This window comes from Platalea leucorodia (genome assembly GCF_965183815.1).
Source record: "Platalea leucorodia genome assembly, chromosome: 4".
NCBI lineage: Eukaryota > Metazoa > Chordata > Aves > Pelecaniformes > Threskiornithidae > Platalea > Platalea leucorodia.
The window spans coordinates 65,811,870-65,839,825 of NC_138826.1; the positions used below are offsets into that span (position 1 = coordinate 65,811,870).

The 27,956-nt window shown below is 36.4% G+C and overlaps 1 protein-coding gene across 1 annotated transcript; it reads right to left on the reverse strand.

Moving 5' to 3' along the window:
• Window positions 1-970: 970 nt before the first annotated feature.
• Window positions 971-26,752, reverse strand: NUP37 (nucleoporin 37). Its single transcript, XM_082309204.1, has 10 exons — window positions 26,701-26,752; window positions 25,129-25,348; window positions 22,776-22,900; window positions 21,726-21,798; window positions 15,512-15,606; window positions 5,792-5,882; window positions 3,095-3,276; window positions 2,506-2,556; window positions 2,032-2,125; window positions 971-1,190 (listed from the first exon to the last, which is right to left on the reverse strand). Exons 2-10 carry the CDS (start codon window positions 25,282-25,284, stop codon window positions 1,077-1,079), a joined length of 981 nt encoding a protein of 326 aa, XP_082165330.1. The 5' UTR covers window positions 25,285-25,348; window positions 26,701-26,752; the 3' UTR covers window positions 971-1,076.
• Between the last annotated feature and the right edge of the window lie 1,204 nt (window positions 26,753-27,956).

Consider the following 27,956-nt stretch of genomic DNA (forward strand, 5'->3'; position numbering starts at 1 on the left):
CACTGGACACTACTGGAATACCAAAATATTTATCCTCATTTAAGTCAGTTGGACATCCTTACACCAACTCTATTTACCCTGTCTTTGTGGCATCCAGCTGTTGGTTTTAATGATTTCCTTGCTTTCTGTACAAGGATCTCAAGTATTGCTTTAATAATTACCTCTTTCACTGAAAGCCTAGCAAAGTGACTGGTCTTTCAGATTTCAGCATTTTGGACTACTCCAATTTCTATCTATAGAAGTTGTTTTGATTTGGGATTTGGAATTACTTTCCTCCAAAATTAGCAGAATTAAATTCTGTGATAATTTCAGGTTTTGTTTCCTTAGTAAGGGTAACTGGAGATCAAGCTGCAGCAGATGGTAACCCCACTGGAGAAAGTAAAAAAGGTCTTCCAAATAGTTTGGAATTGTCCGATTGTGTCACAGTTTATGGAGGCAGGGATATTACCAGCTACACAAATGAAAACTCACAATCTATGCTAATTATTGCTTTTTTGCTTATTTGTTTGTTTTGTGGCAATATTAAAGAATAGTGAGAATGTTAACACAGAAGAAAATGGTGCTAAGACACAAGAAGTCTTTCTTGTTTAAAAGAGGGCAAACAAATTCAATTTAAAGTGACAATCCTTAAAAAAGACCTTCCAGGGTTATAAGAGTATCAATTTAATTATGATAGAAGTTTTCTAAAAGTATTTTACATTGATAAATACAATCCACTGATTATAGTCAACTTCAAAGTATTTGAGCTGTGTTAACTGAGATTGCCAGACTGAGATTGCTGGATACAAAATCGCTTAAAAAATCACTTTTAAAAATTCATTTCACACCAAATACCATGTTAAAAAAGTGTAAAGTTTATTTTAAGGGAAGTAACCAAGTATCAGATGTATGATAACTGATTTTACAGAAGCTCTTGTATTTGCAAGCTAAAAATCAAACACAAATGTTTCATATTTTACTTGTTACTTTCTTATGTTCTCCAAGTGAATAAATACCAGTACAAAGAGTAAATTCCTTCGTTTTACTAGGAAAGAGACATTATGCTGTAAAGTTTCATATTGAAGGCAAATGTTATTTTACATTTCAGTTACCCAGAAGAAAATTTTATGATCTCCTCCGACTGCACATAATGGAAGAGTTCTATGCCATGTCAAACCAGATCCTACAGCTGCAGTGCCAGTAAGAATGGGCTTAAAAAAAAAAAAAAAAAAAGAAAGAGAGAGAGAGAAATATCAATACAACTTACCATGTAAGTGATTACTGTACCACATATACAAAGTTGCACAGACAAATAAACACCATAGATTTAATACTCCTTAACAAATACAGTTAAAATACAACAGAAATCCAACTGAAAAATTGATTATCTGCTACTTAGTTCCAGTAGCTACTTACTACATTTAAGTAAGATGCAGCAAAATATCCCATGATAACAAATTGTTTCAACTATTTTCATTATTATTAACACTATTATTATTTTAAAGGAATACTTTAAAACTTAGAAACCTTTTTCAATGAAATTAGTTCCTGTTATTTAAGTGTACTTACAATTAGTATGTTTGGAGGTAATATTTTTACTGTAAGCATTACAAATGTATACTAACTCCAGCAAAACCAAAATATTTCCTAGACTTTACATTCATTGTCTCTGGATATATTTTCATTAATGACTTAAAATATTATTAGTTCAAACCTGTAAAATACATAACCAGCTGTTTTTAGCCTCTTTAGAATCAGAAATACTGAAAAATGTATTAAATAACAGGATAGATGTGTTTTTCTTCCCCTTAGCACTGATAAGGCAAAGCAAAATAAAACATATAGGTCAATCAGCATTTTAACTAGTAGGTTAAGCATGGTGTGACTTTTTTTTCATTAGCATGGATGACACAAAACGAAATAAAATACATAGACCAAGCAGCATTCCTGGATTGTTTGGGCTAGTTTTTAATTGTAGCTTTTAACTATTTATGAGCCTGATTTGAAGAGAACAGATGCAATTCCAGTCAAAAGCTGAACTCAGAAATTTACCTGGGGATGTCCTAAATGATGAACAAGCAGTTGAGTCGTCGTCTTTCCTGGATACCCAGTGGTTGCAAACAGATTTTCATTCACTCGGGACCACCTATGAATAAAATGAACGTCCTTTTCAAATATCCCTATCAGACTACCAGAAGTGCACACAAAGTGGAGTTCTCTCCCTTGTGGTTAACTGTATGAAGCTGCCAGATAACTAACACCAGAGAAATAAATTCAGAGAAATGAGCTGTAAATGATTCACCACCCGCAGCCCCATATGCATGTCATTGTAAAAGAGAAAAAAAACTCATGGGAATGTTAAACATATATACTAAATGTAGGTGATTCCTGAATTTCACAAAGTTTATAGACCAGGTTCCCCTGAAAATTATTTAAATGAGACACAACAAGGGCCCTAAACTCACAACTGCTTGCATATACATAGATTTATATAGACAAAAACCATGGAATAGAGAACTCTTATACCTGAATAATCTGGCTCGATCGACATGGACAGGCCTCTTATCCTGTGGATAACTAAAAGAGACATTCAGGGTAAAAAACTCTTCTGCAAACAACTACAGCTCATACAGTAAGTACCAAAAGCATGTATCATTTAAATAGTGAAGGGGACACACTGTCTACTCTCTGTGAAGAAGCTGAGGGAAAACCAGTGCATTTCTGCAGCTTACATCTCAATTTGGAGTAGAAAAACCTGAAGTAGTTATCCAGTTTATTATGGTTCAATAATTATGTATTTCTGACTTAGAATGAAATTTTAACAAACACATAGAACTTACACTGAGAGGTAAACAGTAGTGAGGTGCTGTCTCAAATGGACAAAAAGACAGACAATGTTATTTTTAATAGATAAATATTGATAGATAAAGATGAAACAAAGAATGCCAGGGAATGATCTGTATTGATTTCGTAATTCCTAATGAATGTTCATTTATTTACTGAATAGGTGATATAATACATAGTGCATTTAAGTCCTATATTAGCAAAGTAGCCACATCTCTTCATGTACTGCTGAAGAAGAGAATAATGAAACCTATCTCGTGTATAAAAATACCTGGAACGAGTGATATCCCAGATTAGCCAATCACTTCCAGCAACTGCTCCAATTTTAAGAGTATTTTTTAAACACCAGTCTGCTGACATCAGTGGTGTTTGATCACACTCTAGGGAGAGAATGGCCTGCTGTGTAATTAGATCATAGAATCGTATTGTTCCATTCTTCTCTGCTACCATCAGCTGTTAAGAGAAATTAATAGAATGTTGGAAACTGAGCATGTAATGAATCTTAATATTTTTATCAGTACTGTTTAATATCTTCATCCATGACACAGACAGCAGGATCGAGTGCACCCTCGGCAAATTTACAGATGACACCAAGCTGAGGGGTGCAGTTGACACACCTGAGGGACGGGATGCCATCCAGAGGGACCTGGACAAGCTCAAGAAGTGGGCCCATGTGAACCTCATGAGGTTCAACAAGGCCAAGTGCAAGGTCCTGCACCTGGGTTGGGGCAACCCCTGGTATTAGTACAGGCTGGGGGATGAAGGGATTGAGAGCAGCCCTGCAGAGAAGGACTTGGGGGTACTGGTGGATGAAAATCTGGACATGAGCAGGCAATGTGCTCTCGCAGCCCAGAAAGCCAACCATATCCTGGGCTGCATCAACAGAAGCGTGGCCAGCAGGTCGAGGGAGGTGATTCTGCCCCTCTACTCTGCTCTGGTGAGACCCCACCTGGAGCCCTGCGTCCAGCTCTGGAGTCCTCAGCTCAAGAAAGACATGGACCTGTTGGAGCGGGTCCAGAGGAGGGCCACAAAAATGATCAGAGGGATGGAACACCTGTGCTATGAGGAAAGGCTGAGAGAGTTGGGGTTGTTCAGCCTGGAGAAGAGAAGGCTGCGGGGAGACCTTATTGCAGCCTTTCAATACTTAAAGGGTGCTCATTGCAGGGGGGGATGGACTAGATGACCTTTAAAGGTCCTTTCCAACCCAAACCACTCTATAATTCTACTCTATAGCAAACCTAGCGTACTTTCAAGCAAATAATATTAAAATAGGTACAATTTTTCACTTTGCACCAGACAACATTCTCCTGAACACTCTTCCACCAATAAATAAAAAACACTTTAATCTACACTACTGCCATATTGTTATACATAGTGATTACATGATTTTATCTACATATATCTTCAGATATCTTTGTATATAATTTTGGCACTTAGATGCACCAGTTCTTAACCACAGATGCACTGTGCTTTTAGAATTGTAAAGCAAAAAATTATTCTTTTAAAATTAAAAAGTTCCTGTCCTGACTCCAAAGAACTGACTGACAGACATAGTGCTGTACAAGGAAACAACAGTATTGATCAAAGTAACTGTAGAATCTGGATTCACGCTTACTGAATTTATATACCATCTCTTGCTTCATCATATAACAGTTTGCAACAGATTTTATCTAAACTTTTTCTATTAAAGTAATATATTAAAGTAGTTGTTTATTAAGTAGTATAGGAAGAGCTCTCTGATTAAATGATGAAAGAGCTTTTCTCCATGAGGAGACAATGGTCCTCAGATAGTCATGAACAATAATTAAGGAAGGCAAAGAAGCATTAAAAACAATACTCCAATAACATCCAAGTTTGTTTTGAAAAAGCGAACTGTTGCCAAAACATACTATTCTGTGAACCAAAGGATATGGTGCAGTAAGCACTTTGACCTGCAATAAGCTTTTCAGCCACCATCAGTCTGTCAAGTTTTACTAGCTTTTTGAAGGGATTTTTCTTTAAAAAAAAAAACACCAAAAAAACCAAACACACACAAAACCTGTGCCTACTCTTTGATAAGGGTCAAAGAAAAGACAAGTTAACTGGTGTAATACTGCAATATTTTTGGGTTAATCTAGTAATTTTGTTGTGCTAACCAAGTTGCCCAGTAGCAAAGAGTAGCAAACACATTCAATTGTGATACCACCTGAATCAACAGTTTTCCTAGTTTTCTTAGTAAGGACCGCATATTGATATTGGTGGAAAGTGTGGTGAAAATAGAGATCCTTCTTCCCTATTGCTATGTAAATATTTTGATACCTTATTTGACTGCTTTTGTCTGTTTGTGTTTTTGTGGCAATCTGAACAACTATTTGTAGCTGCTTAAGGTAGTTATTGATTGGTACAACAGGAATAATAAATCCAAGATTGCAAGGGCTAGACCATTAATGAAACTGAATTTTTTGGTATATATCAGCTGATTAATCCTCCCCAGTACAATGAACAGATAAGTATAAAATCACAGTTTATAGATCTGTTTTGATTTTTCAGCACATATTTCATATATTCCAAGCAACAAAAACAAAAAAATCCCTTGCTAACTTCAAACAGATCCTTTTCAAAACTTGGCATGCCTTTTAAGAGTCTATGTTATTGGTGAACCGTGTTACCACGACTGAGAAAAACTTGAACTTTTCTCTGGTAACTGTAAGTTAATATGGAATCAGCAGAATAGTTATCAACAACAATTGATGTATGTAATCAAGAAGGAATATTTCTGATAGAAAGAGTGAGGGACTGAGGGTAAAATGATGAGAATGAGAATTCATTTACAGTGACTTCACATTAGCAGATCCAACCAATATCCAGTTACAACGTACACAACCTTCCCAAACTTCAATCTTACTACCGCATCAAAGATTCATAGTTCAGATAAGTCCACCCTCCTGTTATTTTAAAGGTGGTGAGGTGAAGAGCTGCAAAACACAACCTTAAAAGCCTCCTCAGGATGCCAGCAAACACTCATTCCAGGAGAACGTAAAACAAAATGGGCCTTCTCATTTCCTTCCAAATCCCAGACCCTAAAGCAAAAAAACGCAAAAAAAAAAGGCAAAATATTAAACTATTTATTGCAATTTGACTGCAAATACATTAACTTTCAGTGCCTCAATACATTCACTAAGGAAGTGACCAAATGAAATAGTTTGTGCTTTAACACTTCAAGAAGTCAGTAAAAGCAGTCAGTGCTGAAGATAATGTGTTTTAACACTGATGAACTAGGCAAAGCCTCTGTTTAAAAGGGCAATGTCCAAACTATTTGACAAGTTTAGTTGTCTAGACATGAAATCTAGATGATACGTTCCCACTTTATTCATAAGTCAACGCTACAGCCTTTGTACTATACCATAAATAACAGTGAGACAACACAAAGCAGGAAGGTCAGTGTTGGTCTGGCTGATACAAGCAACCTAGTGACATACCAAGAAACTTAAATCATCCACATTACAATGTAAAGGATAAGACCATGCACTAAAGTATTTTTGCTTGTCTAATATATATGAATTTCCATTTTTTCCTGGTAAGACAAGATTGAGTAATGGAAATATAAGAAACTAAAAATGAAGCTAAGGCAAACAAAAGGATCTACAGCAGAGGTAACACTAGCCCACAAAGGGTCTTGGCAAGCTTTCAACAAATAAAGCACATGTGCCAGTTTAATCTTTTCCTTTAGAAGCACCTACAGTACATATCAAGCAGTTAAAAGAAATTAGAAAAATCAACAATATTTGGTGAATATGGATTGACAGGGAAGTGTATGCTGAAACACCAAAACTAGGTTAGGTGATGAGTGAGTTTTCTTTGGATGCATTCGATATGAATGTTAGTGAGCCATGAAACTACTTGGTTTATGAAATGCAACAAAACCAAAATTGAGACTTTTACCTCACAGCCACGGCTCAACTGCCTCTTTTCCTACAATACCAGTAGCTCAGTTGTAGGACAAAGACATCACGGTTGTGAACATCAGCCTGAACCACAAGGCTGCATACTATTCATATGCATTTTCACACCAAACCATACATATGTATCCTTCCTCCCTGACATGCAAAACCTTAGAAACAGCCCATTTTTTACGTAGTGTTCTGCCCAGTCTTTTTGAGTTAGATGAGTGGCTACATACTATTATTGTTTATTCTAGAGGATTTTTGCTGACTTCCTCCAGACTTTTTCAGTTTATATCTCACCAGGGTGCTTAGAGCCTTATATTTAAGAGATTTCAAAAAACTCTTAAAAAATACATCATAAGTCTAGACAAAATATATGGGAATAAAGTAAATATATTTAATGAACAATGTTGTTTTCTTATGCCAAACCACAACAGATCAAATATTTGTTTTCACTGTAGAAAACACAGGGTCTCTAATCTTGAAGGATCAGTGTCCTTATTAAAAAAAGTCAAAACAAAAACCTGACAACCGTTTAAAAAATGAAATATCTAGTTGATTAGGTAATTTAGAAACATACAATACTTTCTTCTACTGCCAAAAATTTTGCCTTGTAGATTTGTCCAAGTCAAATCAACACTTTCCATGTGTATTTACTGTGCAGGGAGAAAATTATGATATAACAGAAGACAGTGAATCATTTTGGCCAAAGGAGCATGCCATCATGTTTCCTTCCCTGAAGTGAGTGAGGTTATTAGGTGTTGAGACAGAAATTTATGCTTTCTACCTCCATAACTTTGTTATTAATCAAATGCCAAACTTGTATCTCTTACTTTGTAAAAATGGTAAGAGTGTTAGTAACAAACAGTACGGGGGGGGGAGGAAAGGATAAATGTCCCTCTTGTATTTTCTTGTTTCTTTATTGATAACAAAGATGGTATCATTTAGTTTTGGGGGAGAAAACGAACCAACCAACCAAACCAGGCAATACGTCTCAATATAGATCCTTGTCTGAATGCATCAAGTCCATAATGGAACGGAAGTTTACAATTACATATGTGTTCAATTAACTCAAGTAAAAAACGTGCAAAGACCAAAAATTTAGCCAAACTGAATTTCAGTTACTCAATTACTCAGTAATCATAACCAAATCAGCTACAGATGCTAAAAACCCACTAGTTTTGTCCACATTCCTATCATGTAAATCAATCCGAAAAGACTGAGCATTTTGTCTCCCATTCAAAGCCCTTGAAACTTTACTAATATTACCATGATTTTATACCAAAGCAAACTAGTGTCTACTTTTCTCCAGACATCCTTATTTTTTGTAACCCTGCAATGTGTCACCCTCTTACTTCTCCTCCTCCCCCACCAACCATTGTTGTATAGACTTGTTATTGGGCTTGTGGTATTTTTTTGATATTTGAAAAAGCTTCCACAATAAATTTAAAGGAGAAAAGTTTTAATAACCACAGTTGAAATAAGGGCCAAAGCTTGAATAATGGAAAGGCTCAAAAATAATATGTAATCTCCTCAGTAAATTAATTATTTTTTAAGTACCTAAGGACTGAGAAATTACATGCTGTAGTGCTCACAAAATTTAAACTAATACAAAATACAGACAGTTACAAATGCCATTAAAGAAAATTCTTGAGATACTAGTACATTTCTCTTGTCACTCACATCCTATGATTAAACAAATGACAACTGCAGTTATCTCAAAGAACAAAGATATTCAAACTGTGTTGGAACAACTATATTGTATGTCGCATGCACGAATATGGATAATGCCATGCTGCATATGTGCAGTAATTTTATCACACAATGGACTTTAATAAAAGTTGGCAAAGTATTCATTAGAACATCTGAAAACCTGTCTTGTGGCAATAGAGATGGATCCTTATTTTATATTCTAACCTTCTGAATTCTGAATAGTTTTAACTAGACAGCAAAACCAAATCCTAACTAAATAAAACCCATCATTTGCAATAGTAAAAGAATAAAACCATATTGCAGCCTTCAGGCATTTCTCAAATCCCCAGAAGACAGAAGTAAAAAAGGGAATTCTTTCAACATAAAATTTCCAACAATTTTAGTGAGTGGGGTGGAGGCTAGAACAAACCTTGACATCTGATACCATTCCCAACCACAAAGCATATACTTGAACCATTACTCACAGATTACTGTCTGACCCAGTTTTTAAAATGCCCAACATGGTTTTGTTTTTGTTGTTTAATAATATATAACCTAAATACCCGTTGCTGATGTTTCTTTATATCTCCATCAGACATATTCCATGTGTGAGGAAAATCCTATCACCCCTGAGAAGCCTAGAGAACTATGGAGAAGGGAGAGATTCCTGTTACAGGAGATCACACAACAAAGGTAAAGAGCAAAATTGTTCCTCACTGAGCACAAGGAGTGAGGAGAGAAAGATCTCAGAAAAGGAAAATGGAAGTGCAGAGATTAGTTAACGCTGAGGAGAATACAGCCAACACTGGCCTTGTCTCAAGTCTTCTGCCAGCTCCATACAGAGGTGGTTATCAAAGATCCAAGGAAGATACTAGGTAGGACATGAAAGAACAGAAGACTGAATTGGAACTGTAGAAATAGCCTCTAGCTGTTCAGAAGAAGACAAAGGTGTAATATTACAGATAATTTCTCGTAATTTATTTTATTTTACTGACAAAGAATTTAAGTTTTCATAAATCAGGTAATGCATTGCCCAACTAACAGTTCGCTGCTGCAGAATCTGTAGCAGAATTAGGTAGCAGAACTCCCTATTCAGCACACTGTGCGAAACAAGGCACAAGAGCGGTTGCATGGGAGAAAGGGGAAGTTCATCCGTGCTGCCTAGCACTAGTCCACCAGGCACAGCCATCTTAAACTATCTCCTGACTCAGCATACAGGTTCCTAAATTTGTGCCCGTGGAGCATTTCCTTCACTTGTTTTTGATCCACGAAATAAAAATCTTTTCATAGAGTGAACAGGTAAATACTCTTTCAGAAAGTTGACCCATGTTCACCATTTTCTTTTGGTGGTCAAAGGAAATATCAATGTTATTAAAGAATTAGTAATTAGAATCTTTGGGATTTTGGCATTAAAATCCATGTTACCTCTAGCTTCTTGTAATATCTACTTGGATATGCAAGCATTGATCTCTTTTTCACTGGTAATTGTGGAATGTAATTCTGATTATCCACTGCAACGTTAGTAGAAGTAGGAGAGGCAGGGGAGCTGCACATGTACTATCTCAAGTGTCTAAACTGACTGTTCTTTGCTAATATGCATTTCAGAACACGCATGCTCAGGAATACGTTCAAGAAACACACTACTACTACTACTACAGAAATACCCTTAAAGTTATCTAAAGCAAAGCCAGAGCCTAAGCAGTATTTTTGCAAAAGTGTGAAGCGTCAGTTGTATCCTTTCAACAAAAGAAAAATTAGCTGTTAAGAGTTATCAGCTTATTGTTTCCAATGTAGACATAACACTAAGTGCTTCTGTGGGATGACTGTTACTGAGAAACACAATTACAATTCTGCCGATGAGTTTCTAAAATACAAGGTAACTGCTAAACAAATCTAAGGCAATGATTACTATTTAGAACAATTCGTAGGCTAGACTACGTTCTAGGACTATGTGACCTTTAACATAAGTTGCAATGTGTCACACAGGAAATAGCAACCATTTCATCCGCATATTTTGAAGACTTCCTAACTAAGGGCTTACTCATCCACACTTAAGACCAGACTGAAATAGCATTCTAAACATTTGATTTGGAAAGTGATTTTTTTTTTTTTTGTTTAAGCTGACTGGATACTGTAACAGGAGACCAGTTAATACTTGCGTAGTGATTGTGAAGTACAACAGAAGTTGTTGGTTAATACTTGCATCGCGGCTGTAAAGTATAACAGAAATTGTGTGAGACTACATTTGGGGGACGTACGGGGATGCATACAGAAAGTGTGCAAAGTCAAAGACTAGACTCTTAAAAATAATCCAAGAATCTCCTTTATTTTCATCAATTGTAATGCATAACTAGCTTGATAATTGTAATCAGCATACCTCAGAAAGGAAAAATATTTTGGTACGACCTTTCTTATATGAAAATCACTGGGGAATTCTATCACAACAAACATGCAGATAGTACAACATGAAAGAAGATACCTTTTTTTTAAAATTTTGGCAAAAATCCATAATTCAGTGCACTAGGAATGGGAAGATACAAATAAAATATAATTCTGGAGGCAGGAATAAGTGAGAATGGCAACTTTTCAATATAGCCAAAGACTGAAATATTTACTAAATTAACAAGGTAAGACCCAAGTGCAACAAGCGCTGGCAACACATTAAAGAACACAAGACAAAAAAACTCCAAACAAACAAGAGTTACCATTGGCTTTCCTTCATACTGTCTAGAGAAAGACCTACACAAAATAACTAAGACATAGGAGTACCATGTAAACAAATACACTACAGATTAAAAAATGCTAAAACCAGACAAAACACTACAATAAATTTTGAGGCTCTAGTTAATTTAGTTTCCAGTGATATCAAACCTTTCCCCCAAATCTCTGTCCAGGGAGCAAAACTAACCTCCTGATGGACTGGCATTTGTGGTATGTGGAACAGAGAAGGCCGAACTTGACAGTGACTGATAAATAAATTCACAAAGTCCTTCCCTATGAAGCAACATGAGCCATGGCATAAGTAACTGAACAGAACTCAGAAAGGAATCAAAGGGCAAGTACATTCACAGATAAAGTGGAAGATAAGTCAACTGTGCATTCTTTTCTGTTACACATGTAAAAAGAGAGGAAGATGATGTATTTTAAGGAATAATTTAAAAAAGACAAAGGGAGAGGGAGGGAGAGAGAGGGATAGATGAGTCCTTTTCAGCTTTTTAAAATACAAGCCAATCCAGCACTTGATGACCATAAGAAATTGCCATGCTGTCATTATTAAGGGCCTGACACTGTCAGTAATCTTTCAGTTCAATATGAGGATGGCGTATGAGGTGGTTATCAATCAGATTGAATTAACCTTTTAACAGTCAAAGGTTAATTTTTAGCATGCATATGAGACTAGTGGGTATTACCAGGATGGTATTTTGCATGAAATACTTCAAGAAACATCAGATAGTGTCAAAAACTACCAACAGGAGAGGGGTGTCTGTTAAGTTCATGCTGTTTTCCAAACATTTCCTATGTTCTTTTTGCAGAGTCTTCATTAAGTATCAGAACAAAATGATTTGTACATCTGAATCCTTGCAGCCTCCTATATTGTCTTTCCAAATCATAATGAAAAAGCCAGCAATATTTTTTTTTCTTGAGTGGTGCACAGGGAGTTGCACACACAGTTCTCACTAGGAAAGTAGGATGCACGTGTTCCTACATGTAATGCAAATGTTCAAAGAAGTATATAATGCTTCATAATTTTAAGGAATTAAATGAAATATTCCTTAAAGCTATCATAAAAGATTTTTTCTTATTCATTAAACATGCTCTTACAATACCAAGAAATGGACAAGCAAATTACTTTAATTACACATAAATATTATATAGAATTTTGAAACTGACATATGAAAGGTAGATCATGAAGAAAAAACAACTAGATTTGAAAGAAAACAATTAGATTAAATCCAAGAGGTAATTTACTTTTCTGTCATGACCAAGTTTGGCTTTCAGCAGAAATGTATAAATACCCTAAATTTGACTTTTTTAATGTATCACGAGATACTTACTTTTATTTATTTTTACTTCTATTGTACTCAATATGTTAACACATAAGATTTATAAATAAAACTGATTCAAGTTTTTGTTTAATACAGCAGTAGTTATTTTAGCTATTTTCTCTGCCAGTCTTTTACCATTTGCTTTAAATTTTGCAATCAAACTTTAAAAATAATTTTATTTTCTCTTTTTAAAGAAAGAGTAAAGCAATTATGAAATGCATAAAAAAGTAAAATACAGGAAACTATTCTGCAAGTTCCTCAATATTAGTTTACTATATGTTATAATATAAAATAGGCAAAATTTGAAATTTGCAATAACCTGCAAAGATATAAATTAACTATATGCTTGTGAACTGCTTCATCCATCTTGTAACATAGCCATCCTTGGGACAAAATGAAAGAAGTAATATACAATATTTAGGACCCAGAATTTGAATTTTTCAATCAACTTTGCAGATGTAATTTTAGCTACAGGAATTTTGATCTTTAATATAAATACAGTTGTGAGTAACTGCAACATAGTGGGTTTTAAGAGTCTTCTAAAGGTGTCTTCTTTCAGAAAAGCAATTCTTTTTAAGGTTACACTAGTTTTGAGATTCTCAGTGCAAAGAAACACGAGATTATTAAAGCATACAGCATTTTTACATACCAGCACCTCTTCACTTGTCTATGAATGCACACAACACTTCTATTCACAACTACATAACACAGATGGCTACTGCAATTATTTTTATGCAAGAGTATTTTTAATTCAGTTCGACTTTACAGCTAGGAAAAAGTCTTGTGTTGTGCAACCAACAAGGCCAACAGAGACTATGTGCAAGAAACAACAAGAATTCCTGAATGACACAGCAGCAATTTAAAGGTAAGAACATTGAATATATCACCACAGCCTCTTCAACCAGTACCTGACTACACTGTCTGTCTTCCAACCAAAATGACTGAACCAGGCTGAGATATCACTGTTGCAGCAGCTTGTGGCAAGATTGTTTAGTGCATGAAAACTGAAAATCTGGGTTCCTTAGAGATATCTGCTAAAGTTACTACTGAGTGAAAGCCAGGGAAAATCTAAACATGTTTGTATATATTCTGTACATACTGAGACAATGTATTAAGACATTATTAAGATTTAAAAGTGGAACTCTAACAGACCAATACCCAAATACTCAAAACTTCATGTTCTTGTACTGATTGTTCTGGAACTTTATTCCAAAGGTACTAACAGATGATGTATTCTGAGAACAATTTCAGGATAGAAACTCAGTACAGACAGAAGAATTATTCCTCTTCTTACATTACTGCTGAAGCAAATTACACAGTAAGTAAGGAATGATTTTGGTAAGTCTCAGGGAATGCATTTTCCATTAGTTTTGAAAGTGTAACCTTTAAATTCAATAAAAAAAGTCTTCATGCTCCACATGCATGAATGGAAAAAATAAGAACACAAGTAGCCAAGAAAAATCCTACTTATTTCCCATGGCTTTTAACCAAAGACTTTATGGTTTACTGCATAAAATGTCTTCCAGAGTTACTAAGTTGAAATCTCAATAGTATACATTACTTATATCATTTTTATTTCCTTTTAATTTAGTATCAATTAGACTACTGGTTTTAAACCAGTTCTCTTTCATCCCAGGAACACTGAGCATTTCGTAAAATAAACAAAAAAAGGCCACACATTCAAACAGCTCTTTGCTGAATAAGCCCAATATTAGTTTAGATTTAATGAAGAAATCAAGGATAGGAAATAAATCAGAACAAGCTACCAATAAGTCATACATTTCTGCTATTCATTCCTAATGATTTTGTTGGGAATATGGACAGGGCGTCTATGGAAAATCTGTCTACTGGTCAAAGTAGTATTTCTGAGTTCCCTAGGGGTGTTAAAATCACAGGCCTTTTAGATTTTCAATTTATGTAGGAGAGAGTATGTCAACTAAAGCTACTAAACTGTGATTTATACCAGTTGATGATTTGCCCTTTACAAAATCTCATACACAGAGTAATCATTCCAAGAACTATTCCTTTCTCTCTTAGCAGGTAGAAGATGGCTTAAGGGAAAAATGACCTTTTTTTCCCCTGAGTACTACCTGGTCATTTACATAGGAATTGATATGGTAGTAACTTCAAAGAGCAAATATATAATCAGAGAAAAAACTAAAACGGTTCCTTGAGACAAGTTTTGAATTATCACAGCTGTTACACAGAAAAGTCAATGATCCTTTCTTAAGTCTCTTGCTGCTACTGCAATGACTTGCAAAGCCTGCATAGCTGCCCTCCTGATCTCTCCAACTGTGTGCTGCATTGGGTGGATAAGAATAGCAGCTTTTAGATTCATGTGCACTACTAGAAGAGGAGGACCTTTTGACAAGGAAAAACTCCTGTCCTACAAAACCTTAACCAGCATTTTTCAAAGTATTTAACCATGTTTCCCTTTTACTTCCAGTTAGAAATAACTAAATACATGGGTTTGAAGCAGCTATAATCACGGTATTATGAGCTGCCAGTGCCACTGTATTAGTATGGTACTGTCCTTAGGCTATGTAATCCCACCTCCTAGTAAGACTAATAAATTTTAGTAAACAGACAAGTTCACATACATATACTGGTTTTAAACTTGACTCCTCTGATGTCAGAATGGATAGAGAGGGTCTGTACAGTTCAGTGCTCAGCTACGCATGTCTTCTCTCTCCTATGGTCATGCTTTTTATTCCTGTCCCAGTAGGGGAAATTATAGTGTACGTAATTCCAAGACAGAACAGTTTTCTTCACGTTGTATCGAGTTAGTTCAAAATGTTGCTTTGGAAAAAAAACAATCCACAAGTCACAAGAAAAAGCCAGTCCACAACCTAGTTAACCAGATTAGTCCACTTGTCTTGTTAGTGAACTAGTCTTGTTAGAGGGTTATGAAGGCCCACTAAAAATAAATAAATAAATGCTTATTTATTTAAGCAAGCATACAAAGCATACATGCACAGAAAAAGCCAGACACTACTATTTCAATAATGTTTTGAACAAAATGCATACCTGCAGGTATGATCATCACTTACACTTGCAACTTCTTGACCTTCTTTGGGAGCAAACACCAGATCATTAATGTAATCTGAGTGGCCATCAAATGTCTGTCAACCAGAAAAAAAGAAATACTTTTAACTTGAAGCTGACTGTTCCATCAGTCCACAATGTGTTTTATAGACCCACTAAAGGAAAGATGTGTGAGTGTTAAGATAAAGGTATCATTTTACATGGAAGGTAAAAAGAGTATTTATCAGTAACTGGATAAATTAAAAAAAAAAAGTATCTTTAAAATATCTAATTCACATGTAGATTCATATTGTAGGTGAAAAGACCCCCCCACTATTCCTTGTAGTTACCACAGAGGTCAGCTTGATGCCCTTCTTGACAGAGAACCATGAATCACACCAGAACTTTTTATCCTCCTTTCAACCACTGAATTTTGAAGGTAGAAGATAATAAATCTCAGAAAGAAAGAGAAGAATGAGCAGGAAATGAATGTATGCATGATCTACATATCTTAAAGAACTCTGATTACTGGTAACTAACTCTTATCTCTGAATAGTAGTTTTTACTAGGGGTTCCTGCCAGAAGCAAGAGAGTTTTTTCCTGAAGCAGCAATAAACCAGCCACTTGTCTAGTATATGCCCTTTTCCAAGCAGTCAGCACACAAATTGCCTAAGAGTATATGTCCACTAAAGACAGCAGATCACAAGGCTACCTTTAGAAAAAAACAGTGAAAAAATTCTCAGTGAAAGAAGATGAAACAGAAGACAATGCACGCTGAAGATTTTAAGAAAACCAAAAATGACGAACAACAGTATAAGCAAAACCAAGCAAGCCATACAACACCTTAGCAATGAAGCACAATTTCTATTAAGCAATTGAGAAGAACAGAAACAGTGCTTTGTGCTCTCTGCTTTATAAGCTGTTGGGCTGAAGAGGAAAGAAAATGGGGTAATAGTGCACACTCTTTTTTTTACTGTGAATTAATAGGTCATACATTCTCAAATAACAGGATATGAGCACTCATGGTGTGAATGTACCTGTGAACTGTCACGCAAAAGCAAACATTTACAGTTGTATCAGAAAGCATGAAGTCATTTGAAATGGAACCTTATTACTGTGTAATTGTTCTCGCCTGAAGCTTCTTAATCATGACATTTTTATTTCAAAGTATTGAGAATAATTAAACTATAACAAAAACCAACTTAGCAGCAGAGCTTTTCTGAATAAAAGCAAAATCCCAGTTTTAGTAAAAATTAAAAGTTAGATAATTTTTATGGATTTCAAAGGCTTTTCAGCTATCTTGGCCATAACATCACGACATCTTTTTTTTTTTTCCTCAATTCTGTTAAGTGTTTTGTACTCATCTACAGACATAAGTAATCTCTTGAGGCTTACAGTATCTTCAAAAACCTAAGTGAAAGAACTTATACACATTTAGCATTAAGCAAGCATGCAAAACTCATCTCATTTAGGGTCCAGACAAAGCTTAAAGTACATTCAAATTCATTCATATGGGGGCTAGGTATGAATAAATCGTCTCTGGTCTCATTAGAAGATCTGTAAGTAGTTAAGATATCAGTTTGCTCCATCTGAGGTTTTACACATATTTTCTCTCATTAACTACATCTATGGTCTTTTTGACAGAAATCTCACTTAAAATTTTAAGTCAGGCAAATGTCCATGTGCAGATGTTCTATCTGTTACTGTTTCATCCTCTTCAGTCCCACTGATTAAGTCTCAAGGCATAGCTGCTATTGTTTTGCCCAGCAAGGTATCATAAAAAGGAGATGAAAATATCCTCTGGATAATAGCATGACATGGAGGGATTGCAGAGGAAAACAAGGTCGAATGAAAACAACCAGCTCCACAGTTTTCTGAAAGGAAAACACACTATCTGTTCTCTAAGTGTAGCTATTCTGAGGAACAAATGCAGAACTGATAAAAAAAAATTCTCTCAAGCACGCACAATAACTAAATCCCCCTCTCTAAAAATTTTATGAATGCCTCATCAGTTCAATACAGAAACATTTTCAGCAGCCAACTTAATTTCTTCCAATAGCTCATAATTTTATTAAAACCTAGTGGATTATACTAGAACTAATACATCCTAAGATGATGCTAAACTATTTAGACAGAAATGACAAGTCTTTTGAAAATTTTCAGCATTCTGACTTCAAATATTCTGCCTCATTTTACTTCCACAGTTCTGATGAAATATGCTTTTTATTAAACAAAATTTGAAGCAGGAGAAGGAAGCCACAATTCATTTCCAAATGAAAACCTTAAAAGAAGAAAAAGATTTCATGAAGATCCATCAGTCATATTTTACCTTTTGTTTGTTGTTCTGGGCTTGATCCAACCCATAAATTTTGGATTAGTCGTGTTAATAGAGTAATGGAAAACTCAGTATGCTTCAAGTTCCTTGTTGATAATTACATCAAGACAGTTTTTCCACTGGGAAAACAGAGTAAGATTACTCGGTCTATCCCTCCAGAAGCAACACATACTAATTGTTTACTATAAAAGACAAAATGTTCAAAGATTACATTTTGACTGTAATCACATACTTCCTTCAGCTTTGTTTGCACATTTTGTACCTCTCCTGAAAATCCCATGTGTAAAGTGTGCAGTGTACAATGGATCAAAGTCTTCCATGTGTTCTTCCTGAGTTCAACCTCAAGTTTATGAAATAGCTTTTCTGAGGTATCAGCTGACTGTTACTAAGAAACCACTGTATCAAACTTTATTGAATGCCAGCTCAGCATGGCTCACCAAGTATTTGTGAACATCGGAGATTTTGCAAATACTTCAAATCAGAGTTAGGTGTTACTTTTTTCTTGACAAGAAGTATATAGTACAAGGATCGTCCAGGTATAAGAAATTAAGATGATTACCTGGAGAAAGTATTTTCCACACTTTTTGTCAAAAAACCCCAGAAGATAGTCTCAAAGACAACATTGTTACCAATATAAACACACTAGTCCACATTCTTCCTTTTCACTAATAAGTTCCTCACTACTAGGTAAAAATATGTATTTTTAGCTGTTTTCTGATTATTTTTAACATTAGACCACGCCTGACCCAGTAACAACATGGATTTTTACTTTTTCCTCAGTCTCGGTACATACTTAATGAAGTTCTTAGACTGTTAATTCCAGCGATGGAGCTGGCATAAACAAAGCTAATAGCTTTACTGTTAAATTCAAGCCAACAGTTCTCATTTGTATTGCATGAGCACCAAACAATCTTTAGTCTTCTGTAGTGTCAAAAATGAAGAAGCATCCATGATATCTTCAGCTGACAAAAATCAAATTCTATGATCCTTCTGTCCTATCAACTGGAGTTGATAATTAAGGTATTGTAATTGCTTGTTTCCTTCTGGGGCAAAATAACTTCTATACTTACAGCTGTGGCTGTTCAGCCTAAATACCACATTCCAATGTCCAACACCTGTTGTATTAATGCTCTGTGGTCTCTATACTCACTACCTATCATAAAAAATTATTCTGGTGCATGATGCAATGAACATACTTTTGCAATAAAAGTTTATAACCGCAAGTCAGTGTATTTTGTGTAGAAAGAAGTCCTAAGGGTAGATGACTCAGTTCTCCAACGAACCCTTTTGTATGAAAAATAATTGCTATCTTAATGGAAATGTAAATGTGGCATTTCAAATTTATTTCTAGGCATCCAGTCAAAGCTACTGTGTAATAAATTCCCCTAAATTAGAAGTGCATGTTTTAGAGTGTCATTTGTGTTGGTCAGATACCAGAAAAAAAAAAATCTCATCAGAACTGGGAAAACAATAACCCATCACAGAAATTCTATTCTGAAAAAACAGCTCTCAGCAGACTGTGCTACAGAGTTGTCCCCTTTGCTTCTCTGGTTGTAATATACATCATGCACTGATAATAAGCTAGAAAAGAATCCTCTAATTGGGTATATTCAACATTATTGTTATTTTAAAAGTGTGTTGTTTGTAATGTCATTCTAATTCAGTAATAAACAGCTTACTAGAATTCTTCATAAGAATAAACTTGCTTATTTGAACTTGTATGTTGAAAGTTTAAGCTCATGAATTATCAAAGGTGTGTTTGTATGAAGTTATAGTACTGATTATTTCTTGGAAGCAATTAGTTCCTAATGAGCAAAATGGCAGATCCTATTGGTAATTCCTAGTGTTAAATCTGGGCTGTACCCCACATCAATGTGGAGAGTCTGAAAGCTCGTGTAAACATTAGGTCTACTTGGAAGGTATAGAAGTGTACCATTTGCTAAAGACCAGGTGATATAGGGATAGGAAGAGGCATGAGAGTTATGAACTATCACAGCTGTCACGTTCAGTTTTTGGCAAAAACACATAAAACTGTTGATCATTAATTAACCCCCAATAAAAATAATTAACAGCTTTCATATTTATTAAACATGTGGAAAAAACCACTCATCCATGGCTTGAACCAGTGTCCACTGAAGTCAAGAGACTTCTCATTGATTTTATCAGACAGTCCATCAGGTCCCTTGTTAATCCAAAATAAATTAAAAAACTAGAATTTGGATGCTGAATTTAGCAGAATAGAGCCTGTAATACCAGGTTCATCCATGTGTTTGATTATTTCCACTTATTAACCATCCATCATCTACACTGTTATTAATGATTTCATCCATTCTCTTTCTTCTGCGTGCTTATGAACAGTTCTATAAATTTCTCAAATTGCAATAGACATACATAATTAATAAGTAACTTTACATTCTGCTAAAAAGTTAAAAGATTTAATTCACAACTTAACATTAAAGCCTGTTGTCTGTGATATCATAGAACTGACAGATATATACATAGATAACTTTAATAAGGAATGATAGACAACAACTCACAAGCAAACAGCATTAAGAACTTTTAGAAATATTTTGTCAGAAGTGCCACCCAAGTTGATTGTAACTATGTCAGTTATCCCACTGCCTGGGTGACAAAGCCATGTAAGATGACCAAACATGAAAGAAGGAAATTAACAGTATGTGCATGTATGAAGTAAAATAAAAAGTGTTTTCTTCAAAGAAAAGATGTTCTGTTTTTTAGTAACATCCATCTTTACTTCTTATGCCACATCTTTATTCATTCTATTATCAGTATGGCCACATAAGTGACATCTGCAATTTACTTAGTTTCTGTATGACAAATGTCATTGTCTTATTAATACAAATTACCAAACCACAAATGAATGTCTATTATTTTCTCATTTATACTCAATACACAACTCTCACCAAAAGAGGCATTATCATATTCCAAAGCACTAATAAAGAGGGAACCCTCTCCCCCAATTTTTTAGTATTAACTAGCCTTGCTTATTCTTGGCTGAGACCTCAATAAAACAAATTCAAACTGCTTAGCACAAACACCTAATTAATATTAGTACTTGGACTGGGGCATTGTTTCAAAGGCAGAAATTTGAAGAATACGTACACATCCAAGCAACACAGGAGTAGACATGTCTTGCAAACAAAAGAAATCTCCAGAAAACCAATCTTCAGCTGTGAAGACAGTATTTAGACCTGGCTTCTTTTATATCACTGGTTTAAGAACACTACTATCTACGCTGAAAGAAGGGGAAGTGAAATTGTATTTGAAGTAGACGTTTCCTTTGTTTCTATCTTAGAGATAAAAAAGTGACAGCCTGTGGGCATGTTTAGTGTACCTGTCTGCAGTTATGTACTAAATTCAGTATTCTTTCTTTAAATTTTCTACTCTTTCAAAGAGCTGAATTGCAACTTCCAGTTCCCCATGAAAGAGAAATCACTAAACTTGCTTTTCTTTTAGAAGAGTCCAATAACCAATATCACATAAAATTTTACAGGACTCTATATAAAGGAACCTTATCCAACATGGTACTTGAAATTCAGCTGTAGAACACTGTGTTTATGAGTATATTTTAGATGATCCATAAGCCTCTACGTGCTTTTCTTCAGTTTGGTTAAATTGTTACGTAAGTACTTTTAAATCAAAAGATCATGTAGCTGATAAGTACAGTTATTGCAGCTTTAAAGACAGAAAGGTATATTCAATACAATGATTTTCCTTAGACATGATGGATACAGGATCTGTCACAGTTCAGTGCTCTATCTCATATGGTACATTAAGCAAAATGGGGCAGAAGGGCAGTTAGAGATTAGACTTTACTAAAGACTAAATAATTTTTTTAAAAATCAGCTTAGCTGCCCTTACCTTAAATTCATTCTTGTCCTGCAGGTCTGAAGTAAATAGCCTTAACTTCCTATCAGAAGCCGCAGTACAAAACCTACACTCAACAAAGAAAAGCACTTCAGTCAATTAACACCGCAATAGCTGACTTTTTATCAGTTTCCCTTCAGTTTAAACCTGCAAAGTGACATGCAAAGGAAAATTCAAATTTTGAAAAAACCCAAAAGCTTCTATCTTAACTTTCCTGCTTTGGCAACAAGCAGAGTTATAATCAGAACTTATCTATAAAATAGTGTGTATCAAGTGCCAAGAATACTTTTTCACGGAAAGAAGCGTAAAACATTTTACAAAGCTAAATCTGAATCAACTATCAATTACCTGAAATATCTCGCGTAAATGCCATTGAAACTTTCCTTGGAAGAAGTGGCAGAGCACAAAAGAGAACCCTCATTATCAGCGTTTTAAAATAACAAAACAAATTCGTAAACCAATTTCTAAAATATTTTAAACAAAAGACTGTATAAAAATGCAGCAGTAAGCAATCATCATAATTTTGAAGAGGCTTACAAGCTACTGAGAACATTTTAATTCTTAAGTGCATATTTAATAGTTAACTGTCTTTCTAGATTTACATCTCAAGGCGTCTCACAAATAGCATCTGACCTACTAAACACAGCCATACTATGCAGACCATTACAAATAGCTTTACAAAGCAGGCTATTACAATAGTCTCATCCTTAGTAAAGCTCTTAAAAGACTTCCTTCTTCACACAAAGAACTAACTACATTTTAGGTCCATTAAAATAATGAATAAGGAAGAAAAAAATTATTTACAGCTAGTTCACTAGGGGGAGGGACAAGGGGCACAAGAAGTAGAACAAAAAAAAAAAAAAACAACCAAACAAAAAAGGAATGACTAAAAATTAAAGTGTTCCCGTGAAGTGTTCAGAGACTTTGTCAGTGATTTCTAAAGAGTTAGATTTCACCCATAAGCTTTAAACTTAGTCCAATATTAAGGAATTAGGGAAAATGGGTAAGAGAGAAGGCCTCATTGTACTAATTTATTATAAATACCTTATCTGGGGAGGTAAAGCATCAAGTCTAGTTTCTGGACTCCACGCTATGGCATCAACTCGGACTCCATGATGAAACGTTCTTAGTGTCTTATATTGCATGCATTCCACTTCCGCATCCTCCTCCTATAGAAATATTGTAGTTAGCTAACCGTGAACAACATCTTGATGACTTCTAACAATTCAGATTGATATGAAATTGAAAGGTTTTCAAAATTACATGTATCTGGGATCTTTTTAGATTGTAACACCCTCAAAACAAAAACCTGGAACACAAAGAAAGTATTAACTTGAAATATATAATACTTAAAAATGAAACAATTGCAGTCTTAAGCCAGAGGCCAACACAGAGCAGAAAAATCAGAACTAAACTACAAAGACGCTGAGTCCATTCTTTGTACAAGTAATATCTTCACAGACACAACTAAAGCCACTTATAACAGCATGGTCAGTAAGTACACGCTGCAATGAGAAGAAACAATGGGAACAAAAGCAAGCACATCATATAAGCTATCTTCTCTCCAAGTTGTTTTTACACTATGGAAAAATGCTAGCACTTCCAGAACAACATTCTTCAAACAGCAGGAGCTAGAAAGGCACCCTCTGTCATCTAACATGACCAAAATTACTAACTTGTCTATTCTTCCCACTGGTGAGCACACTGGATGGTGGGGAAGATGAAACAGGAGTTGGGGTTATGGATTCAGTCAATCAGTTGACCTCTAAAAAACTTTAAAAAGTTTTCAAAACATCTAATGGAGCACCTCAAAGGACATTTCTACTAAATTTTCTCTATGTCACGATTCTGCTTTAAGGTAAAGAACCTCTCTGTATGCCCTCTGCATAATGTAGAGGCTAGGAGGAACCTTGAGTTTTTCAATGCTTCTTGAAGCAAGGAGCAAGAATAGCATTTTCTTCCCCTACTTTGAAATACTCAATGACTCCACATATGGAAGGGAAGGGAGGATATGAAAATTACAGAAAAACTACCTTATACCAGTGGTTGTCAAAATTTTAATTAGTTTCTTTTCAAGGCTTATACCAGAAACAAGATAGAGGGTAATACAGATGACAATAGGTTTTTGTGGTTAGCACTAGGTGCTTTTCAGAAAATTTCCAACAGTAAGACTTTGGGGAATAATAATAAAAAGACCAGTTATGCTGTTATTCATATTAGATAAAGTACAAAAATACTACTGTATAATAGAGCAGTGAGTTGAAGAAAAAAGCTCAAAAATAGATTCCAAAGATAACACTTGTCTCCTATTGATTTACAAGCATCTAGGCAAAAACCCCCTAATTAAAAAAATCTTATACAGTATAAAAATACACAGTATGCAGTATTTTACATCTTAAAAACTTTCATATTTATGACTCTAAATAATTTCAAGGTAAGAAAACATATTTTACTGTTTCTAACAGTCTGTGAGAGAGATCCAATAAAAACAATTGGGAAAGCAAAAAAAAAAAAAAAAGAGTAATTATTTCTACAGTCCTTCCTTAAAAGGAGTATCTATAAAATTAAAACAGACACTTTAGTTGTAAAGTTGAAAGAAGTTGTAATCTTTCTGTTTCACAGGCTAGCTGAAAGCTTTAGAAGATAATTTAATCTAAGTAGCAAATGTACATAGAACAAAATATAACTGTGCAAAAAAGGAGCCAATTACCCTGTGATGATAAAGAACAACATACAGCAAATATTAAGCCACGTATTTCCAAATTTGCATGCTTAAATTCTCAGATAGAAGTCACCAACACTAGCAAGAGATACTAAAATGGGATTACTCTTCCAGTAGAGCACTCCTGTTTTCTTTGCAGTCTATTCAAGGAGTGCAGTGACAGGACAAGAGAGAATGGTTTTAAACTGAAAGAGGGTGGGTTTAGATTAGATATGGGGAAGAAATTCTTTACTGTGAGGGTGGTGAGACACTGGAACAGGTTGCCCAGAGAAACTGTAGATGTACCCTCCCTGGAAATGTTTAAGGCCAGGCTGGATGAGGCTTTGAGCAACGCAATCTAGTGGAAGATGTCCCTGTCCATGGCAGGGGGGTTGGACTAGATGATCTTTAAGGTCCATTCCAACCCAAACCATTCGATGATTCTATTCAAAAGGAACTTTATGCAAGATGGTAATTTATACCACTGTGTATTTTACATATATACACTTACATATACATATTTTCTTGAAGAACAAATATCCCAGACTTGTTAATGTAATAAACAAGTAAAACCCTCGCCTGATCACATGGGGAGGGGAGGAAACAGGAAAGTGACCAGGGTCTTTGTGCAGTAGAGGTGCTGGCAAAGTAAGTTTCAGGAAGCAACTAATAAAATCAACAATAACACAAACTAACCTGAAATCTGCAAGTCCCAACGACTACATAATTATTGCCACCATATGCAATGAGGGAACATGCATCTCCACTATCGAATGGATTGAATTTTACCACGTGCACATAATCTTCACAATCCACAGTGTAAGAAGTGTTTCTGGTAGAATCTTGCTTCATTTTCAGTGGACTAATTCCAGGTATCACGGAAACGATGTCTTCTCCAGGATGAAAATTTGCATTCCTACATAGAAAGTTTTAAAAAGCATGCATTACTCATTTGCATGAAAAAAAATGTAAAAGGTATTTGTGGCACAACAAATCAAAATTTCCTGTAACATCTTATTGAAGAACACAAAAGCTGCACTTAAGCTCCTTATTTTTAGCCGTAGCATGTAGTTTCTTCAATCAAAATATTAACTAACCTAACATACATTCAAACCTGTCTCTACAGACTTCAGCAATACCTGCAGATTTTGTGCTGCTGTTGGCAACCCAACACCAAGATAAGACATGAAGTAACAGTACACACGAGAAAAGTCACATACAGAATCTTTACATTTTCAACCAAATGACAAGAAATGATACATTACTACCATCAAATTCTCTTTACTCGTGTACCTCTTTAAAGATTGTATGTGTATAACTAAAAGCAGAGTTAATCAAGGCTACAAAACTGTAAATGAGAATACCGTCATGCACAATATTTAAACGTGCTTTCATGACTTAAGCCACCCCAACTATGAACAGAGCATGTACACCTCTGTGTACCAAAGAACTTGTACTTTACCGTATTCAATCAATTTTCAAGAAAATCAGGTTCCTGTGCTAGAACACAAGAGGCCGAGATACGTAACTGATTTCAGAATCACTCCTTTCAGTCCCAGTACACATTTGACACTAGTTTAAGCCTTTTTGGGAAATCAGACCTTTAATTACACACCACGTGGAAAACCAGCTTTAAATCTCAGACCTTTGACAGATTTTGCCGTGTTAACAACCTGAAGGTCTCAGTATCCAAGACTGAATATTTTGCTTGGGAGCCACTCAGGTTTGACATGGGCATCGCTGAGACGCAAAGAGGCTCTCCATAGTTGCAATGTTTATTTATTAATGAATATGACAAACCACCCCATTAATACTTTAGCCATATAACTTGCATAGCTATGCTCCCAAGGCCAAATGCAAATTTTAACCTTATCCATAGTTTTCTTCCTTTAAGGCTTCCCACGAACACAGGCCACCAGATTAGTTCTAAGTGAAAATGCCAAGAATGCTATTAGCTTCATGCCTTTAGGAAACACAATTCGGGCAACTGAGCCGTGTGGGTGCCCGTCACCTCCCCCGCTCCACCGTTAACCTCCTGCTCCCTCCTTTTCCCTTCAGGGCCCAGCTGGTACTCCCCAGGGAGGCTGTCAGACTGTGCCGGTCCCACAGCGCTACCGGTCCCCAGGCAAGGGCAAGGGCCCAGGCTCCTCCGCACAGCGGCTAGGCCAGCCCGGCTCCTGGGTCTGACCCAGCGAAGCTCCAAGTTCCCCCTGACCCCGGGCCGGGACGCCCCCCCTACCCCCGCCTCTACAGCCCCAAATCACCCACCAGCACCGCCGCCGCCGCCTCTCCCGCCAAGAGCCAGCAGCACCTCCCACCCCGGGAGCAGCAACCTGGTGCTTCCGGGTCAACATCTCCCGCTCTCTAATTGGTCAGCTGCGGAGGATTTAAATTTAAACCGCCGGTGAGCGCAGTGACGCGTTCTAACCGTCTCGCCGTGCCGGCAGTTCTATCCTGCCGGTCGCGCCGGTAGCCCCGCTGAAAAGCAGGAGCGCTCCAGCCGGTCTGCGGGCGGGCCGCAAAGGCTGCGGGCCTCCCCTGGGAGAGGCGGGGGTGCCGCGGCTTCGCGTTGTACCTGAGGCGGGGGAGCTGCGCCAGGCTGGACCGCGGTGAGGGGGCACCCTGAGGCGGCCACAGCTCGGGGAGCGGGACGGGGGCGGCGGAGGCGGTAACGTTAGTTCTTAGGGTTATAGGATTTGGGGCTTGTTTCGCCGGCTTTTTGGCTTCTTTGGACTGTTTCGCTGGGCACTCGCTGGGAGTGACAGGTCTTGTCCCTTGGAAACCTCTCAGACTGAGGGGAGAGAGAGAGAGAAATGCCTCCGGAGAGATTTTTGTCTGCCCCGCGCTGACTTGTACCTGCCCACCTGTTTCAGCTTCTGTAGCCTGCGTGTTCATGTCAATGTAGAATAATAAAGTAGGTTGCCCCCTTCAAACATTTTGGACAGTAAGTAATTGTTGTTGCTGTTAGTCTTCCTTGTAACCTGATGACTCCTGTTTTCCTTGCCCTCTCCCACACTTCATCATTTTTCCCGATCATATGAATCACCAAAAAATGATGACCAGAAGCAGCAAGCAGGTAACAACAGACAAGGAGAAGGCTGAGGCACACAACAACTTTGCCTCAGTCTTCACTGGCAACCTCTCTCCTCACACCTCCTGAGTCAATGGGCCATTTGATGGGGATCAGGGAGCAGAGGTCCTCCCACTATAAGAGAAGATCAGGTTGACAACCACCTGAGGAACCTGAATGTACATAAGCCTATGGGTCCTGATGAGATGCATCCCAGAGTCCTGAGGGAATTGGCTGATGTAGTTGCCAAGCCACTCTCCATGATATTTGAAAAGTCATAGCAGTCAGGTGAAGTCCCTGGGGACTGGAAAAAGGGAAATATTGCAGCCATTTTTTTAAAAAGGGTAAAAAGGAGGACCCTGGGAACTACCGACCTGTCAGCCTGGGAAGGTCATAGAACAGATCCTCCTAGAACCTGTGCTAAGGCATATAGAAGACAGGGAGGTGATTCAAG